Source organism: Echinops telfairi, unplaced genomic scaffold, assembly GCF_000313985.2.
Source record: "Echinops telfairi isolate 266 unplaced genomic scaffold, ASM31398v2 ScPeMD7_7463;HRSCAF=8501, whole genome shotgun sequence".
NCBI lineage: Eukaryota > Metazoa > Chordata > Mammalia > Afrosoricida > Tenrecidae > Echinops > Echinops telfairi.
Genome location: NW_022111363.1, coordinates 3,401,030 through 3,420,751, shown reverse-complemented (window position 1 = coordinate 3,420,751; position 19,722 = coordinate 3,401,030). Strand labels below are relative to the sequence as shown.

The 19,722-nt window shown below is 52.0% G+C and overlaps 1 protein-coding gene across 1 annotated transcript in view; it reads right to left on the bottom strand.

Annotated features, from left to right (window-relative positions):
• The window catches only part of TMPRSS13 (transmembrane serine protease 13), a 113,340-nt gene extending 101,759 nt beyond the window's left edge, over window positions 1–11,581 (bottom strand). The window contains exon 1 of the mRNA XM_004712850.2: window positions 11,498–11,581. Within this exon, the coding sequence (XP_004712907.1) occupies window positions 11,498–11,524 (27 nt within the window). The 5' untranslated portion in view covers window positions 11,525–11,581. The remainder of the gene's footprint in view (window positions 1–11,497) is intronic.
• Window positions 11,582–19,722: the final 8,141 nt, after the last annotated feature.

Sequence of the window (19,722 nt, the reverse complement as noted above, 5' to 3'; positions counted from 1 at the left end):
ACTCCTCACTCATTCATTCACTCATTCATTCACTCCTCATTCACTCACTCACTCACAAGAGAAGCTATGGTAGCACGATACAATGGAAGAAAACAAGCTGTCTGGCACTCTTGGACAAAATCTTGACCCTTACCCAGCTTTAGGTTGAGTGATGTGCTAGTTTAGAATGAATTAGCACCTTAGGGCTCTCTAGGACTTATGCTCTAATCCTTACAGCAACCCTGAGAGGTAGAAGCCCCATGGTTATTGCCTCCACTTTGGACAAGGGAAAACAGAGGCGGAGAGGGTCAATACTTTAGTGGAGTTCTCTGAGCCAGAACCTAGACAGTTCCTGTGTCCATTCTCCGATCCGGACTTTTCAGATGCTCTGAGGAGGAGGCAGGAGTTTATAGATCATGGGTCATACATAGTAAGCTGCCAATAACGACCCATCTTGTTCCTTTCCCTGGGGAGCATGGGGTCTTTGGGGTGCTCTAGATCTGGGAGAAGGAGCCAGTGATGTCAGGGGTGTTGGGGAGCGTGAGTAGCTCAGGGACAGTGGGGAGTGCTTTCTGCTCACTCCTGATCTGCAGGACCCCCCCACCCACCCACACACACTAGTCCTTGTATTGGGCATCTTCTCACCCATCTTTTGTCCACTTAAATTTCCTTTGATCTACTGAATGCATTCTCAACTTTTTAAGCCCCTCCTGGAGTTCCCAGACAAGGTGGGTGGAGGGGCAGACACTAGGAATTAACCTGGCCCGTGGATGGTTTTTCTGAAGTGAGGTACCTCGGATGAGTGCACATCTGCTGGCTTTGGGTGAGCCATCAGCCAGGTTAACTGTTGGCACCACCAGAAGCTCTAACCCGAGGGTCCCATTGAACAAAGACAGAGGCGCCTCTGGAAGCTTCAATGGGATAGGGCTTTGGTCAGGGGCAAGGAGAGGCAGCGAGGATACACTGCCGTGTCGAATTTGTCAGAGCTGGACCACGTGTCTGGGTCTCTCACATAGGACTGGTGTGACTTTGGACATGCTAGTTCGGTGGCCTACGTCTTAACATGCAAAGCAGGAGCAATCATTGTGAGAATTAACAGAACCAGAAAAGCTTGTTCTTGAGCCTGGCACATAAGTTGCTCAGAACCTGAGTGGGCTCCTCCTGAGTGCCCTCTGTGGGCACCCACCGAGGTGGGATCGTACAGTTATGGGCATACCTGGTAGTATGGGTTCACTTTAGGGAGAAAAGCCGGTGCTGGGCAAAGGCTAGCTTAACGTCCTTCAACGAAGGGACCAGCCCAGATTCTGAAAGGCCGGTACCGTCCATCTGTGGAGGCCGGGCCTGTGGTACCTGGTGGGACCTTGGAGTTTGACACCTGGACCAGCTTGCCAGGGCTTCCACCTCACTGGGCTCGACCAGCTTCAAGAGAGATGGCCAAGACTGAGCCTAATAAGATGGTAGGAGTTCACTTAGGTGGACAGTGTTTTGTTTGTAGTTTTTAACTGTTGTTGTGAATTTTATGATGGTTTACAAAGCAAATCATCAGCAATGTGGCCCTTCAGAGTTTACAATGCATCTGAGACCTTGTGTGGTCTAGATGACATCCTTGGGATTATTATTATTTTTCTAACCAACCTATTTTACGGAAAAGCACACTGAGGTTCAGAGCTCAGATTGCCCTGAATCATGTTGTCAAGATTCAATCCCAAGCTACAGGCTGTCTGAGTGGCCTGCCCCTTTTGAGTCAGAACCAAGCAGCTCTCTTGGTCCTTCTCTGAGAGCGCTGTGTACAGGTGCTCATCTTGCTTCGTGACCTGCATTGAGCACTGGGATCTGGGGTGGGGCCATCGAGCCCCTTGGGGGATCTCCATCATTCTTCAGTAGGAGCCCTGTGCAAAACTAGTGGCCTGCTAGGCCCAGGGGCCCAGGGAGCTGGAGTACTGGGGAAGCAGGGAGCACTACGGCTTTGAGTCCTTCGGGCTAGAGAGACTTTGCCCCTAGTCCAGCTCTGCGCATACCAACTGCATGCCTCTGGGCAAGCAGCTTCACCTCTTCGCACCTCAGCGACCTTCTTCATGAGTCTGCGTGGGACCATCATTCTTGTGAGGTCAGATGGAAGTGGTCAGGCACCCGCTGGCACACAGGAGGGACCTATGTCACAAGAGCTGTGTGATTGTGATTTTTTTAAAGAGTGCTGTGCTTGGTGAGGTAGGTACATTTGCGTTAAAACATGACGGCATCCTTTCCTCACTGGGAAACCTGGGCAAGGAACCAACCGCCGTGGAGTCTGTTTCCACAGGTGTAAGGTGAGCGAAGCTGGGACATCAGAAATGGATATGAAAGAGGTGTGTGTCGAACTGTAACAGAGGTGACGTCCATTCGGTATTCTACAAAGGACCAAGACGGATAGGCAGTTGGAAAATATTGCCTTGGTAGAAACTGGAGATCTCACGAAATAACTTTGCCAGATGAACTACAATTCATCGCAAATGCCCTTTTTTCATAAGCAGTAACTATACACACGGGCCTCGCCAGATGGGAGGCGCAGGAGTCCAGTCAAGAGTCTCTGGGGAAAGAGAGGGTGGAGACACGTCATATCATCAGTCAGAATGAGACCGGGGTCAGCGGTAGAACAGATCACTGGTTGCTCCCATTTAAATTCAAGTTGAAGCTGAAGACAAGGAAACCGCGTCCACGAGAGGAAAGACAACACCCTTGAGCATATCCCATCTGACTTCTGAGACCATCTCAAGAACAGATTTGAGGAATGGAATGCTAATGACTGGAGACCAGCAACGTGATGGGGCGAGATCGTACATGAAGAAAACGAGCGGTCATTACAAAATATTTGTAAGAAAGGCCAAGATGGATGTCAACTGAGATTCTGAAACGTGGTCTTGCATGTAGCGTGGCTACGTTAAGCTGAAGCAACAGTTGTAGGGAAAGAGATCTCAAAGGAGGCTCCAGAAGACAGAGGTTTGATAACGACCACAAAGACCTGAGGGCAGAAAACGGAGAGAGAGGAACACGCTAGGCATTTTTCACCTGGAAAGAACTGAAGAGAAAAATTCAAGCCTCAATTTGAAATATTGAAGGATTCTATGGGCAACATATTGAACTTTGCAGGAAACATCGAAAGAAGATTGGAGTCACTGTCCCAAAAAGACTGGTCCACATTCAGCCATTTCTGGAGGGAGCATATGGTCAAGAGCCAATGGTATCAAAGGGAGAACTCCAAGCTGAACCGAAGGCATTGGCAAAAACTAGCCTCCTAGACTTGGCAGGACACCACTCAAGACATTGTGACAAAGAAATGCAATGCTGTTAATGCTCACTTGTCTAGTCTAAGAAACACCTGGCTAACTGGCTGGAAAAGATCTATATTTGTGCCCATTCCAATCAGAGGTGATCCAACTGAGTGCTGAAATTACTGAATAGTACCACTGATATCACACAAAAGTAAACTTTTGTTGAAGGTAATTAAAAAATACTTCAAGCAGGATTCAGAAGAGGCTGTACACTGAGAGATATCTATGCTTATGTCAGATGAATCTTGACTGATGGCAGAATTCTCTGCTATCAGATGCTTACCTAGGTTTCATTGGTTATGCAAAGGAATTCAGCTGGGTGGATCATAAGAAATTATGGATAACATTGAAAAGAATGGGAATCCTAGAGTAATGAATTACGCTCATGCAAAACCTGCACACAGACTGAGGGCAATCATTCAAGCAGAAATGGGGATCCTTCAAGGTTTAGAATGATGAAAGGTGCACATCATTTCATCATACTTATTCAATCTCTGTGTTGAGCAAGTCACGTGAGAGACTGGACTATGTACAGAATAACAGCATCAACATTGGAGGATGACCTGCAATTTGCTTTCAAAGGCAAAGAGGACTTGAAGCACTTGACCTTCCCAATGAAGACAAAAGACTAAAGTGTTCAGAATGGATTATACCTCAGCATAAAGCAAACAAAACGCTTCACAACCAGACCAATAAGTAACATGATGGAAAGAGAAAAGATTGAAGCGACTCATTATTTAATTTTACTTGGATTCACAATCAACACCCATGGAAGCAGCAATCGATAAAATCTGCAGCAAAAGACTGGACCTCCCCTTCCAGAAGGGAGTGGGGAGGAGACGAGCCAGTCAGGGTGCAGTATAGCACTGACGAAACACACAATTTTCCCCTAGTTCTTTAATGTTCCCCCCGCCCCCACTATCATGATCCCAATTCTACCTTACAAATTCAGCTAGACCAGAGCATATACACAGGTACATACAAGAGCTGGAAACACAGGGAATCTGGAACAGATAAATCCCTCAGGACCAAAATTGAGAGTAGCCATACCAGGAGGGTAAAGGGAAGGTGGAGGCACATAGGGGGAACCGACCACAAGGATCTACCTATAATTGCCTCCCAGGGGGATGCACAATTGGTGAAGGGAGACATTGGTCAATGTAAGACATGCAAGAAAAAAAAATCTATAAATTATCAAGGGTTCATGAGGGAGGGAGAGTGTGGGAGGGAGCGGGAAAAATGAGGAGCTGATACCAAGGGCTCAAGTGGGAAAAAAATGTTTTGAAAACGATGATGGCAACAAATGTACAAATGGGCTTGACACAATAAATGGATGGATGGATGGATTGTGCTAAGAGTTGTATGAGCCCCTAATAAAATGACTTTTAAAAATCTGCTACAAAAGACCTCTCTAGTGTTAAGGAGCACAGATGTCACTTGGAGGACTAGGATCGACCTGACCCACGTCACAGTGTTTCCAATAACGTCTTAAGCGTGTAAAAGATGCACCATGAATGAAGGAAGGCTTTGAACCGTGGGGCTGGTGAAGTATATTACATGAACCACGAACGGCCAGAAGAAAACACACATCTGTCTTGCAAGAAGGACAGTCAGAAAGCTCCTTCGAAGGGACAGTGGTGAGACGGTGTCTCATCTACTTTGAACAGGTTATAGGGAGGATCAATCCCCGGAAAAGGGACTTCACGCCTGGCAAAGTCGTGGTCAGCGAAAAAGTGGAGACCTTCAAGGAAATGAATGGACACAGTGGCCGTAGCCCTGGACAACCATTATGAGGGTCAGGCAGGGCTGGGCCGTGTTTTGTTCTGCTGTACAAATCAGAATCAGCACCTAACAGCAGCAGCAGCAACACTGATGGCAGTGTGAGTCATTAATAGACTCCTCACTTTCCATTCGAGACACTGAGGTTCAATTCCCAGCGGCAGAACCCCGCCACCTGTCCGCCATGGAGGCTAGTGTGCTGCTAAACAGGTTTCAGTGGGGCTGCTCCTCGTGATTTCCTTCCCCCCAAACCAGCCACTGAAACCCCTATGGATCGCAGCAGTCTGATCCACAACCCACCATGGGGTGGTGCGGGACTGGGAAGCATTGTGTTCCACAGTGTATGGGGTTCTCATGAGTCAGGAGCCAACTCGAATGCAGCTACGGACAGGCTCTGTTATTCCGTCATTCTGGTTCCACCGCTTTAGTAGCTCTTTCCTGATGGGGGCTGCCTTAGTTATGTGGGGCTCCTGGAGCAGAACTCCAGCTTAGGACACCCCCCCTCACCCACACCCCTCAATTCAGGGTGCTAACTCCGGGTGGGGGAGGTCCTTATCGCTTTTCAACATCTAAGAGCCCAACATCTTCTGGAGATCCCCATGTGTCAGCATCAATCTTCCACTTGGTCTAGCAGGGACCCCGAGTCCCACAGACGTGCTATGCTCTGGGCTCTTTTTGCTTGGTGGTCGTGTGTCTCTCTAGCTCCACCCCCTTCTCTCTGCTTTAAGCACTTGTAAGATAAAAGCTCATGTAAACCACCAGAGGACCCCCGAGGGAGAAAGATGGGTTCTCTACTCCCGTTAAGAGCCACCGCCTTGGAAACTCACCCTGTGTGTGCTCCAGGGTCTCTGTGAGGGGGCATGGGCTCGATGGCAGTGAGTTTGGAAGCCACACTCACTCCTTAAAGAGAAGCTGCCTTTTCAAGGGATCAGGTCTGATCTGAGTAAAGATGTTGCATCCCACCCAGATCCCCTAACAGATCCCATCACAGGGAATGAGCACCTTCATCTAACTGCAGATCTTCTTCAGTAGGTAACGACTGAACCACAGAGCATCATGGCCCGGTCAAGTCGACACATATTTTAAGAAGACATAAGTTAATCCCAGGAGCCTTGGTGGCATAGTGGTGATGCAGCGGGCTGCTAACCATGAGGTTGGCAGATTGAAACCCCCAGTCTCTCTGCGGGGGGAAGATGAGGCTGTCTGCTCCATCTCAGTTGTACCCTGTTCTACAGGGTCACACGAGTCAGGGACTCGGGGGCAGCGAGGAGTTTTTGACTTCACGCACGGCAGTATTACTAGCTTTATGTAGAGATACTGAACCAAGCTAGAGCTGGATTATGGATTGAATTGTGCCCTGAATTTGGACTTCTCGCCCATAGATTGTACTAGATTGTAGAGCAAATTTCTGGTTCTTAAAACCCTTCCACCACTTGATATTTCTGTTGTCATGTCAGATAACCAAACAGAGTGGTTAAGTAACATGACCACATTTACGTAACAAGCAAGCGGCAGAGCTTGGCTTCTAGCCAGGCCTGCGGGGAGCCAGCGTGTTGGGCATGCCCACAGTAACTTCTCTCAGCGCTTCCATCAGTCTGCTTGATCCTTCCCACCAGGAAACTGTGCAGGAATTATCACGCTCGAGGACACTGGGCCTCAGAGGGACTAAGCAGCAGGTCCGAACCACATAAACTCCCAGACCAAGTGCACTGCCCTCCAGTTGATGCCGACTCATTGTGACCCTATAGGACAGGGTAAACCGCTCCTGTGAATCTCCCAGATGGTAACGCTTTTCTTAGAATAGAAAGCCTCCTCTTTCTCTCTCAGAGAGGCTGGTGGTTTTGAACTGCTGACCTCGCGGTTGGCAGGCCAACAAGTACCCACTACATCACCAGGGCTCCTGTAAACCACACCAGCCACTGGCGGTCTTACAGGGCCTCTGATGCAGCTCAAGAGCTCAGGCTGTCTCCAGCTGGGTGGGTCCCAGAGGGAAATGAGGGGGAAGACCTGGGGGGGTGGGGTTGTTGCTCCACAGTGGTTGGGTGTTGGAGCTGAGAACTGGAGGTGGGCAAGGGGCAGAGGTGTAAGGGGTGAGCTCGTCCTCACCACTCCCCAGGGATTGCCTGGCCAGCGGGCCGACCTCCAGCTGTCCACCCCCAGGCTCAGGTGGCAGGAAATGGGGACAGGATTCCTGGGGGTAATCTCTGGGGTCCATCCTGGGTCCCTCTTCTCTGTATCTGGAGGGCTGTGGCCAGTGTGGCTGTGGCCTGGCTCAGTGCCCAGGGACCCAGGAGGTGGGATAAATTGTCCCCAGCCAAACCCTTGAGTCCTTAGCCAATTGTCCTCACTAAACCCTTGAGTCCTCAATAAACTGTCCTCAGCCAAACTGAGGCTCTGGAGCGGAATGTAACGTCTCCCCACTGTCTGGAAGGCAGGCTGCACAGGGCGAGAGGACGCTGGGGATGGACATGGACAAGGCAGTGACCAGAAGAGGCCTGGAGACCTCACGCCTATGGAGCCTCCAGCAATGGTCTTTAGACAGCAAGTGCCCCGGTAGTGAGAACAGGTGAGGCAGGTGCAGAGTGGCTGGACCTCAGACTCAGAGTCCTGGGACCCTGAGGCCTGAATGAGAGCTGCCCACGTGAGGTACTTCGAGGCCCAGCAGGGAATCAAGCGGGAGGGGCCACAGTAAGCCCAGCAGAACTATCCGGAGAAAGACGGTGGGCTCCTTCCTCCTGACCCTGCTTCACCAAAACCATCACAGAAGGCGAAGGAGGGTTCTCGTTTTCAGAGACGGCCAGAACACAAGATTCCAGGCCCATTCTTTACCCGTATTCCAGTCGGGTGCCTCCGCCTGCTGGAAGTTCTTCCTGATGTCTAACCTGCTACAGCACTAACTCATGTCCTTTCCTCAATTCTTGGAGAGCAACTGCTGAGGCTTCCGCTGCCCAGCTGGAGGTCTGACCCCACCCTCAAAGCAGATGCCTTGAACAGTTGAGGCTTGCCCAAGGGGTGGTGCCAGGATCAGTGGAAGACCCAGGAGTTGAACTCAGACAGCCAACACCTGGGTCTGAGCCAGGTCTCACCACAGCCTGCCTGCTGATCAGAGGCTCCTCCGCCTGTCCAGGACAGGTGGCAGGGCAGAGCCTGGGGAGCTTGGGTGACACTGGGGCATTTCCTTGGCCTGGTCTTGCCAACCATTCTTTCCTGACCCTGCCTGTCCACCCACCACCACCCCCAAGGTCACATACTTGTGGGCTCTCACCATGCCAGCCCAGATGTCCCTGCTGCCACTCAGCTGTGCCTGGAAAATGGCTTGGAGCCTCACTTTGAAGCGTGTTCAGCCCCCTGCAGATGAGCTGGGGCAGGAGGTGGTGGGGCTGGAGGCGGGCAGAGCAGGGGTGGTTGGACGGGCCTGGAGGACTGGACCAGACAGAGAGCTGAGAGGCGCAGTCCTTGGCTCTGGGGTTCCAAGCCCTTCCCCAGATGGGGTCAATAAAGGTGATTATTCCCATTCCATAAACAAGGAGGTGGGGGCCCAAGACATTTGAGGGACCCCCCAAAGTTTCTCATAGCAGAACAGGGAGTAAGCCCCAAAGCCCCTTGAGCCTAACCCAGGGCTCTCTGTACCACACTGTGCACGGCAGATCCTCCACCCCAGTGTGAATGGGGCACTTTTATGGCTTCCTGTGGCAGACTTTGCCAGAGGATGCCCTGCCCTTAGCCTCTCCTTGGTCTCCTGGGGGCCCACCCAGGGGCTCCCCTCCCTGTGCTGCATGTGCTGCCACGCACGGGCTGGGTCCTGGGCTCTGCAAAGTGACCACTCTCCGGCCATAAGCAGCAGCCTGGACAGGGCGTCTTTCAGAGGCCCAGCTGGGCCATGAGGAAGACCCGATTTCAAAAGGCTCCTGAGAGTGGCCAGCAGGCATGGCAGCAACTTCTTCACAGCCTGAGGGCGGGTCCCTGGGGCCTCTCCGTGTTCATTCGTTCATTCACTCTGTTTGAAAAGGCACCGAGTATCTATCCCCTATGGTCTAGCAAGTAACATTTACTTTCCTGTGAATTTGCTGCCTCAGTTTCTCCCTCTGTCCATGCCCCCTCCCCCACCCCCGTCTGCTCAATATGGGGTGACGACACTGTTTGGGCCTGGCGCCGAATGGGGGCTCCTTGGACAGCTGTGGCTGCTGCGCTCCTGTCCAAGGAGCTGGCCTCTTTCTGGTGCTGACGAGGACTCTGGTGGGTTGAGAAAGTCCCTGGGTTCCTGGGGGGACTTCCCAGAAGCCTCCTCACCTGCATCCTGCCCACCTGGCCACAGCACAGTCCACCCCCATGTGGCCACACCAAGAGGATACTGTTTTGCCAAAACAAGACACTTAAGTTAAGTGGCTCTTGTCACGTCAGTTGACCTTCCCACCCAGCACCCCAGCGTACAACCCCACACAAACTCCCACACATTGGAGCTCAGGGAAGACAGGGTGGGGTGTGCCAGCCCCAGTGACACCAAGCCCACACCAAGGCACCAAGTCTCGGGTGATGGCGGCATGCCTAAAGGTGGCCTTGGTAAAGGGCAGGTGCCAAGGATCCTGAGGTTCTGCACCCTGGGGGTGGGGAAGAGGACACCGTGTCCTGGGCTCACTCCTTGGCCATCTTGGGAACCTCTGAGAAAATCTCCTCTTGAGCCAGCCCCCAAACCTGCTAGCCATTCCTTCCGTGGCCTTGCGCTGATTGGAACCTGCTCCATTGAAGGAAGGCTACCCTACAAAGGGTGGCTGGTTTTTCTTTGAGCCCACTTCAAGCTGTCTTGAGTGGACCATGCACTTCTTCAAGCCTGCCACATGTGAATCCTTTTTAAAATGCACAATCCTTTCGGAGAACAAAGGGATGCATCCAATGTGTCACCCTCCTCTGTGTCATTTCAGAGACAGCCAGGGAAGCAAGAAGGGGCCACCTGGAAGCACTTTTGCCCAAACTTTATCTTCAGAAGGTGAGGACGGCATTTGTCCAAACGTTTAGAGGAGCCAGAACTAGACTTTGGATGATGACATTGGTAATATTTAATCATAACACTGTGATTATACATCTATCTATCTGTCATCTATGTACCATCTATCACTTATCTATCAATCATCTATTTCTCATCTATCTATTATCTATCTATCTAACACTTATCTATCAATCATCTATCTATTATTCAACTATCTTTCTATCTATCACATTTCTACCTAGATAGTTAACAGCATTCTGACCCTCTGGGACAACTAGATTAAGGTCCCCAGCAAGCTGCCAAGGAGCATGTTTCATCTCTGGAACCGGGTGTTGGCTTCACACTAAACTCCTTTCCGCACAGGCATCACCCTTCCTACTCCCCAGAAACTCTGATGAATGCCCGAGGCAAGAGCCAAATGGCCTTGATGAGGTGGGGACCAGAGCAAAGGGATTTCACCGCCATTGAGTCAATTCTGACCCTAGCGAGCCCTATAGGACAGGGCAGAATGTCCCCTGTGAGCTTCCAAGATGGAAATTCTTTACAGAAGTAGGAAGTCTCATCTTTCTCCCAAGGAGCAGCAGGGTGGTTTCAAACTTTCCACCTTGCTGGTCAGCTCCAGAGCAAAGGAGAAGGTGGGAGGGAAAGGCCCACGGAGGCTGAAGCAAAGAGGGGGTGGTTGAGGCTGGAGAAACACAGCTGAGGGTCAGCATAGGCCACCTGCCAATGATAGGCCCGGGCTGGCCCAAGATGCCCCGGAGAGCCTAGCTTTCACCCCGTCAGCAAAGAGCAAAAGAATTTGCAGAGGAACAGAGCACAAGACCCAGGGGGATTTTTATAGTACGAGAAAGATTTCCCTGAAGAAAAGGAAGCTGAGACCCAGTGGAACCACATCGTGATGAGACGCCACAAGGACGCATTTTCCAAGTATGAAAACTACGAAGCCTAAAGAAAAATGACCGCAGGAATTTGAAAAACCTCTTAAACAATGAAATGCTCATAGAACGTCACTTTTTTTTTCTTTTCGTGGATGGTTTAGGAGTTTAATGAAGGGCTAGTTAGGCTGCCCTTGAAGCCATTTAGAAGGCTAACGTTCCACGGTTCTCTGATGATCAGCAGAGTCTATGTAACGATAACGACTCTGCCCAGAAGACTCGGGGGTCATCGAGCTTAGCCGGAACCCAGAAGTCAGCCGCCGTCCTGGGGTGCTGACTGGCCAGACCCCAAATCCTACCAGCTTTTCTGAGAGGCTCCTTCTAGGAACCATGATCAAAGGAGGCCAAGCGATCTTGACCCCAATTCACTTCAAACTAGAAAAGGCAGAGCCCACTCCCCCTGGAGCCTGAGTCACCACGCTGGAGCTGTGCCCCACCTGTCGCCCCGAGCCAAGCCTGCTTCCCCAGCACTGGGAGGATCTGGCTGGCCCCAGGCCAGCGGCCGGACTCACCGGGTGGCCGTCCACGTCCCTCTCCATGGTCTCCAGGGGATGAGCTTGCCAGCCTCAGCTGGTGTCCACAGGGTGACCCATGTCGGCCCCTGACTTCCAGAACATGTGGAGAAGGGGAGGCTGGAGGGCCGAGGGCCAGCCCCTACCCAGTGGGGCGGGGAAACTGGTGGCATGTGTGAAGTAATCCCAAGTATAAACAACACTGCAAAACTAGCCAGACCTGTCCCTCCGCCCCGGACCCGAATACCAGGAGTGTGAAGGAAGCTACCTTTGCTCCTGAAACTGCTCCCACGGAAGCTGCTGTAGGGAAACCAGAGGTCTAGGGGTTCAGGAACCCCGCTTTCAGAAGGGCTGAGGCCCTGGGAGGATGGTGTCAGCTCTGTCAACCTGAGCCCCTGAAGCGGGTGCTCCCAAAGCCTCTGAGGTAGGACCACATCTTTCTTGGGGACATCCAAGACCAGGGACCAGAGCCACACCCAGGCCAGGCCATACCGTCATCTGCAAGGACATGTCCAAACCCCACATCGAGGCAAATGCTCTGACCAAGATTTCTTCTCTCCACTTGGTTTATTTCAATGGAAACCCCTAACAGAGAAACGAAAACCAAATGGCCTATAATTACGCTCCTAATGGCTTGCTTCTATTGAAAACAATCAAATGCTGTGAAACAACATGTGAAAGTCAATTACAAGGAAACATAAATATCTGACTAGAAACCGTTTCTAGGAATTCTGAGCTGACTACGGGCCCCGTTCTGTTCATCAGAAATCAAATGGAACCGAGGAGGAGCTATTGTGAAGTGAGTGCTTCGGTTAAGGGTGGTAGAAAGATCTGGAAACAGAGAAGGGTGGGGGGGGGGGGGGGTGTTGGCAAATGCTTCTCGTTACGCATCTGTTTACCACAAACTAATTGGGCGCTGACCGCCTCCAATCCCAGCTTAGCTTCTCCCAGGAATGGCAAAAGGAGCTGAAGGTGAGTTTTGCAAAGACTTTTCCTGCCTCTGAGCCTTCAGGTCATAGAGGTGGCCCGGCAGAAGTGTCAGAGCTGGAAGGACGGTCATCTAGTCTCCCAGCCTCCTCATGGCCAGAGAGGCTAAGGAATCTGCCCCAAGTCCCCGGAAACAGCATGGCCAGAGAGCACCCAACGTGGCGCACCCAACGGCCAGGCGCCCTCCGACGCTCTCTGTGCAGTCCTGCAGGCATCCCTGACACCAGCCCATTCACCAGCCCTCCCTCGAGTCACCCAACAACTGTCTGTGACACATCTGGCAAGGTTGTAGGTGCTGGGGACCGCGGGGACAAATAGACCAAGATCCCTGCCCTCGGGCACTCGGGGTGGGAGGTGGGCGGAGGGCGAGTAAACAAAAGAATACATAGCTTATTGGAAGGTGAGGAGACCCAGACAGAGAGACGAAAAACGGAAGGAATCCAGAGGTGGAAGAGGCGGTCGGACGTTGAGATGAGGCAGTGAGGGATGTCTCTTGGGGGGACCGGGGTGGGGGGTTGGGGCGTGGCAGAGTGAGGACTTCAAGGGCGTGACCGCCGTTCTCCCTAGGTACACACGAGCAAGCGGACGTGCTGGCCCGGAGCAGAAACAGTCCCTTCTGGTTTAGGGTCACCCTAGGGAAATTTAATCCGGGGAGAGACTTCTGGAGGGCCAGGCAGGGACCCTGGGGTTCTCTCAGCTTGAGTTCCTTCAGATGCCATGCCCGTGGCTGTGCCCTGACCAGCTCATTGGAGAGAGGCCCTCTCCACACAGGTACCCAGTTCTGCGTAGCTGCAGCTGTGGCCTGGGCCTGCCTCCTGCTGGCCCGGGGAAGGGGAGGTGTGCTTACCTTGGCCACCACAAACCAGAAGGTTACAGGACTTTGGCATCTGCCCAGATGTAAGGCCCTCCACTTGGCCCCCCAGGGAGATCTCTGACCTCAGAGAACCTCTTCAGAGAATCAACATTGGCCTCTGGACCGAGCCTGAGCTTGGGTTTGGTTTCAGGGTCAGGCAGGGGCGTGGAAAACCCTCCTCTGGTTGAAGCCCGGCTGCATGACCTTTGAAATCCTCAACGTTACCACCTGGGAAAATGGGAATGCTATCGTTGACCAGAGAAGGTGTCTGGCCCCGGGCAGGCCCTGAGGAGAATAGCAAAACTAAACGAGACGAAGCAACCCCATGGCTGTTGTCTTGAATCTGACTTGACGCACACCCACCCCCCAGGGGGCTGTGTCTTTCCTCAGCCGAGCGGCAGGTGGGTTCAGCCACTGGCTTTTCAATAGGCAGTCGAGTTCTTCAATCCTGCACCGTGGGAGCGCAGACGAGACTTCTTTTCCTTGTTCTTCATCAGACAAGGGTTGGCCCATGCCCAGCCCTTACTGACCATGCTGTCTGCCTATGTGGAATCCCTGCAGGCCATCAGTTCAGCTCAGCCAGTACTGGTACCCTGTTTCCCCGAAAATAAGACAGTGTCTTATATTAATTTTTGCTCCCAAAGATGCGCTAGGTCTTATTTTCGGGGGATGTCTTATTTTTCCATGAAGAATACAGTACACATTTATTTTTTATTGCTTTATTAAAAGAGACCTTGCACTTCCTGTCTGCTCCGGCTGCGCTGCAGCCAACGGTGAGCTGCGCAGCAGCGCTACTATGGTCCAGAGTCCAGAGTTACGATAGCTTGCGGGGAAGGGCTTATTTTGGGGAAGGTCTTATTTTCGGGGGATGTCTTACTTTCGGGGAAACAGGGTAGCTGCTGGGTGAGGGGGTGTAGGAGGCCCACAGTTTATGGGTTGTGGCTGGGGGCCAGGGGGCACACGGAGGCAGGACATTCTGTGCTTGTAGTTTTCCCTTTGCCAGAAGGGGAAAAACTAGGGTCGCACAAGACCCGGACTCTTCCCCCAGTGGAGCCAGTGTTAGGTGCCGCAGGCCTGCCCCTGATTTGTGCGCCTGGCCCCAGCCTGGCCCTTCCCTTTCCTGCCTGTCCACTCCCCGCCTGCCTACACTGCTCCCTGCCTGCCCCATCCCAGCCTCGCTTTGCCTCCATCTCCCCAGACACTCATCCTGCCTTTCTCCCTCGCTCCCTGGCTGCCTGCTGGCAGGATGCCTTCCAGGACCAACCTGACCACTCACCAACCAGGCCTATCAGCCACTGGGGGACCCCTGGGTCTTAACTAGGAGCCAGAATCATTAAGAGCCTGGTTGTTTCCCACCTCTGGGTCATTTCCAGTTCTGGCCTGGGTAGGGTAGAGGGGTGCTGAGGGGGTGGGATGGATCACACAGATCAAATAGATGATACAGGGAAATGAAGGGGTGGGATGGACGTGCCTCAAGGCTGCCAGCTGAGAAAGAAAGATCACACTGGAGGGCACCCCACCTCTGGGCTCTGGCAGCTCTGGCCACCCACTGCCCAGCTGCAGCTGGGGATTCAGAGCTCCGGGGCCCGCTCCGTGGCTCAGTCTTGGTATGCCCCTCCCCGGCACCAGCATAGTCGTCCATCAGCACTGTTTTCTAGATCCCCCTGCAGCAGCTACAGCCCTGACTGCCTCGCCAACTTCTTCCTCAGATGCCTGAGGGTTGCTCTGAGCTTCCTCCCTCACATGCCCTGAGATGTCAGCCTCTGCTTCTTCCCTCTGTGCCCACCCTCCCTCCCTCTGACTCCCCATCACTCAGAGCACAGCAGGTGGGCTGTGGACATGGACCACACACTTGGAGGCCAGGTAAGGCAGGGAGAAGACACCAGGCTCACCCTTCAGAGCATGTGCAACCAGAAGAGACCCCCCAGGAACCTGAGTTCTTCTCTGAGCAGGCCCCGCCTACCCCCCCACCCCGAGTCTAATGTGTCCCCAGGCTGCCCTGGCTCACTCGGGGCTGTGGTTCTCCACATTTTTAGCTGCTATCTGCGTTCTCTAGACTAAGTGACCGGTCATGCCTGGCTGTTTTTCCCACAGGGCTGGCCCTACAGTCAGGTCAGTGAGGGCACACAAGTTAAAAAGGTGCAAAATTCACAGCAATCTGTTCCTTTTATTAGTGAATAACAGAAACTCGCGTGTTCACACAGAGGAAGGGACTGCAGCATTTTGTGGGAAAATTCCATTATCTTTCCATTCTGTTTCTCTACAGACAGTCTGAAGCCACACTATCTTTACTAACAAACAAACAAACAAACAAATGCAAACACACCCCAGTAATCCAGATAAGTGACATTTTCTGTAGATTTGCTTGTTTGTTCGTTTGTATCTTCTTGCTCCGTTCAGACGTAGGTTGTTTCTTTAGAGAGTGGGTGCCCCACGTCCTTCTCAGGACTTCTCCCTAACCCTTTGCTTGTTGCGTTGCTTGTTTCTCTTGTCCACTGTAGTAGAGGGGTTGTCTTCAGGTTCCCGATTCGATTTTCTGTTTCCTCTTTCTGTGACTCAGATCTTTACTTGTGCTCTGTTATCCGCGTTCTGTTATCTTACTGTTTATCCCCTGGCCCTCCTTCGGGTGCAGAGTTTCTAGGGCTTCCATGCCTTCCCTTGTTCTCACTTCAGGATTCTATTTCTGGTCATTCCAGAGCCTCCTTTGCCCCAAACTTTCCTTTTAAAAAAATCATTGTATCGGGGGCACTTACAGCTCTGATCACAATCCATCCATCCGTGGTGTCAAGCACTTTGGTACATATGTTGCCATCATCATTTTCAAAATACTTTCTTTCTACTTGAGTCCTTGGTATCAACTCCTCATTTTTTCCTTCCCTCCCTCATGAACCCTTGATAATTTATAAATTATTATTTTCATATCTTACATCATCCACAGTCTCCTTTCACTGACTTTTCTGTTGTTTGCCCCACCCCAGGGGGAGGGGGGCTTATATGTCAATCATTGTGATCTGTTTCTCCCTTTCTCCCCCTACTTTCCCTTATCCTCCTGGTATGGCTACTCTCAATCTTGGTCCTGAGGAGTTTATCTGTCCTGGATTCCCTGCGCTTCCAGCTCTTATTTGTACCAGTGTACATGCTCTGGTTTAGGCAGATTTGGAAGGGAGAATTGGGGTCATGATAGTGGGGGGAGGAAGCATTAAAGAAATAGAGGAAAGGTGTGTGTTTTGTTGGTGCTACACTGCTGGCTCATCTCCTCCCCGCGACCCTTCTGTAAGGGGATGTCCAATTACCTACAGACGGGCTTTGGGTCTCCACTCTGCACTCCCCCTCATTCACAATGATAGGATTTTTTTCCCCCTGGGTCTTTGGTGCCTGATACCTGATCTTATTGACATCTCAAGGACTTTTTTCCTCCAAGCCAAGAGAAAATATTCTACAAGTTTTAAGGGGGTCTCAGGTCTCTGTCTGGGCTCTCAGACAGCTATCAACGTTAGGCCCCTGAGCTGAAGAGTGAAGAGGGGCTAGCAGACTAAGGTGTGCCTGGCCCAAGCCCAGGCACCTTCAATCACCTCCTGTGCCTGTGAAAGTCGGACACTGGATAAGAAAGACCGAAGTCTGCGTTTGAGTCACGGTGCTGGTGAAGGATACTGAAAGCCCTGTGGACTACCCAAAGAACACACGAGTCTGTCTTGGAAGAAGTACAGCCAGACTGCTCCTTAGAGGCAAGGGTGGCAAGACCGACTCCCACGCCTTGGACAGGATGTCAGCAGGGACCAATCCCTGCAGAAGGACATCGTGATTCCGACGGTGGAGGGGCAGTAAAACAGGAAGACCCTGACAAGAAGGATTGGCACTGTGGTTGCAACAACGGGCTTGTTAGATTCCTCGGGTGGGAAATACGTTGGCTCTTAGCTCTGCACGAGAAAGAATTCATGCCAGAGCCTGGTTTGTGATCCAAGAAAGAGGGCTTTTATAAAGGATGGAAGACGGTTCGGGTTTTACATTCACGGATTACAGGCAGCCCTGTGTGACTGCACACCCGCACGTGGTAGCCTGAGGCCAGAGAGACGGCTACAGGGCTGAGTAGGCGCAGGGCAGGAGCCGGAGGGTGAAGAAGAATAAAAGGAAGCCAGGGAGGTCTCAAAGTCAAGGTATTTGGGGCTTCTGGCTGGGAGGCGTGGTCTAAGATATTGGTTGACCCCATTGGCGGAATTAAGCCCACCTGGGCCTCGTTTGGGCCTCCCAGTTAGTTAGTCTTTATGGCTGGCTAAGGGCTTGCCTGATTTTCTTCCAACCTCCTGTAGGGGGTCCTTCGCCATGGACAGGGCAGCCCTGCCCCTAACAGCTCACTCCTAGGGACAATTGAGGTTGGCGCACGACTGTGCAGTGTGTTGTCTGTGGTGCAGAACTATGAGTCTGAGTCGGAAGAGAACCCACGAGAGAAAGCGGGGAACAGACACGAGTGGGGAGGTGGAGCTGGCCAAAGGCCCTGCGGACCCCACAGCAGGAAGTGTGGAATCCTGAGCCCAGGAGTATCTCCATCGGTCACGGGTTTGCGGCCTCCGCCTTTTGCTCAGGACCTGCAGGTGGTAGAGAAGCGGAAAGACGCCGCTTTCCTCCCCACAGCTGCCCTGGCTCTCCCTGCGGCACCAACAAGGCCGTTATTAGTCCACCATCACTGACCCCACCAGCACACGCCACCCCCGGCTCTCCTTAGCGACCTTCAGAGAGTGGGAGCGGGGAGGCTGGCCCTGCCTTCTGGAAGCCTCCAGGCCAGCGCAGGAGAACCTTTCTGGGCAAACCCCTCTGCCACTAGCGCCCAGTCCGTTCCTTGTGGAATCGAGAATGCCATCTCAGCTGCGGTCAGTCCGGTCTGACCGCTGGGCTGCCTCTACTTCCACAGAAGGACTGAGCGCTGCAGCTCGAACTCGCGACTCGCCACAGGCGTTTCTCCGCAGTGGCTAGGTCCCCTCCACAGCAGCCTCCTACTTCCCCGGCACACACTTGACCCTTAGATTTTGCCCGTTTCCCACCTCAGCCGCCCCGTTCCTTCAGCTGCTTCTCATAGGAGGCTTTCAAGTGGCCTCCGCCCAGGGATTTCTCCAAAACAAGGCCAGAGTGTGGGGGTCCGAACCAGGAAGCCCCACAGCCAGGTTCACATGGGCTCCTGCTGACTCTTCAGATTAAACCAACCAGTTAGTCGCGGGAGCCACCTATTTGGCTACTATTAATTTTTCCACAAAAAAATGAATCAGCTACCAGGTAAGCAAGAAAGTACTGCTACTTACTGAGTTCCAGTTCCCACATGCATGCGTTCTCCCAAGCGAAACATGTTTAACCGTATCTCTGCAGTCAGTGGACGGCTGCAGACAAGTTATCTCAGGGATCCACTGGTCTTAGTCTCATGAAGGTGTCTTTACATAATAGGTCCAAACAAACCAAAGAGAAGCCCTAGTGGTGTAGTGGGCTTATGCATTGTGCTGCTAACTGGCAAGGTCTGTGGTTCGAATCCACCAGGCACTCTCAGGAGAACGACAGCTCTCTACTCCCATAAAGAGTTACAATGTCGGGCACTCATAGGGGCAGTTCTACCCTGTCCTATGGGGTCGCTATAAGTCAGAGTTGATTCAATGGCAGTGAGTTTGAGCTTCATTTGTTTGCTTGTTTGTTTGTGAAAGAAATCAGTGACTTCCAAGGAGGATCTGCTGGGAGACTTAAATTCAAAGCAGAGAGGTCAACTCAGAAGGTCATGGGAAGGGATAATTTTGATCTTTCTTTTTAAAAGACACAGTCCAATAATGAGAGCTTATTAGGAGGAAATTTTAAGAAAAGTAAAAGCTGCCTTAGTGAGGAAAGAAGTCAGGAAAATCGCACGAGAACAAATTTCCCCCCATCATAAGGCCCCTGCTCATTCTTCGAGGTTTGCAAGGACTGTCCTGTGAATTCTGGAAAACCTGACCCCGTCCCCACTCCAGCCCGATCTTGCCCCTCAGACTTTTCTTTCCCAAGATTCAAAGGAAATTGCTAAGAAACCCAACTGACATCCCTCGAGGATGCCCAGGCTGCCGTTTTGATGTGGTATGACTCCAAGAGAGGAGAATTTCCCAGGGAAGGGCTGGAGCGGTGGGGGCACTGCTCCACCAGCGTCTAGACATAAACAGAAACTATACGGAGAAGGATAGCTTCACAGTCTGGCCAGCCTAATGAAGGTTTCTGTGATTCTGTAGCAATACCTTTTTGCTAACTCTTGTATGTCCCTTCAATAGAGTGCTTGTTCATTTGGCACAGGGCCAGGCACAGCATCCCACCTGTACATATTAGCCATGATGGTATGCTTATCATTTTCAAAAGTCGGTTTTGACAACAAAAGAGTGTTTCAAAC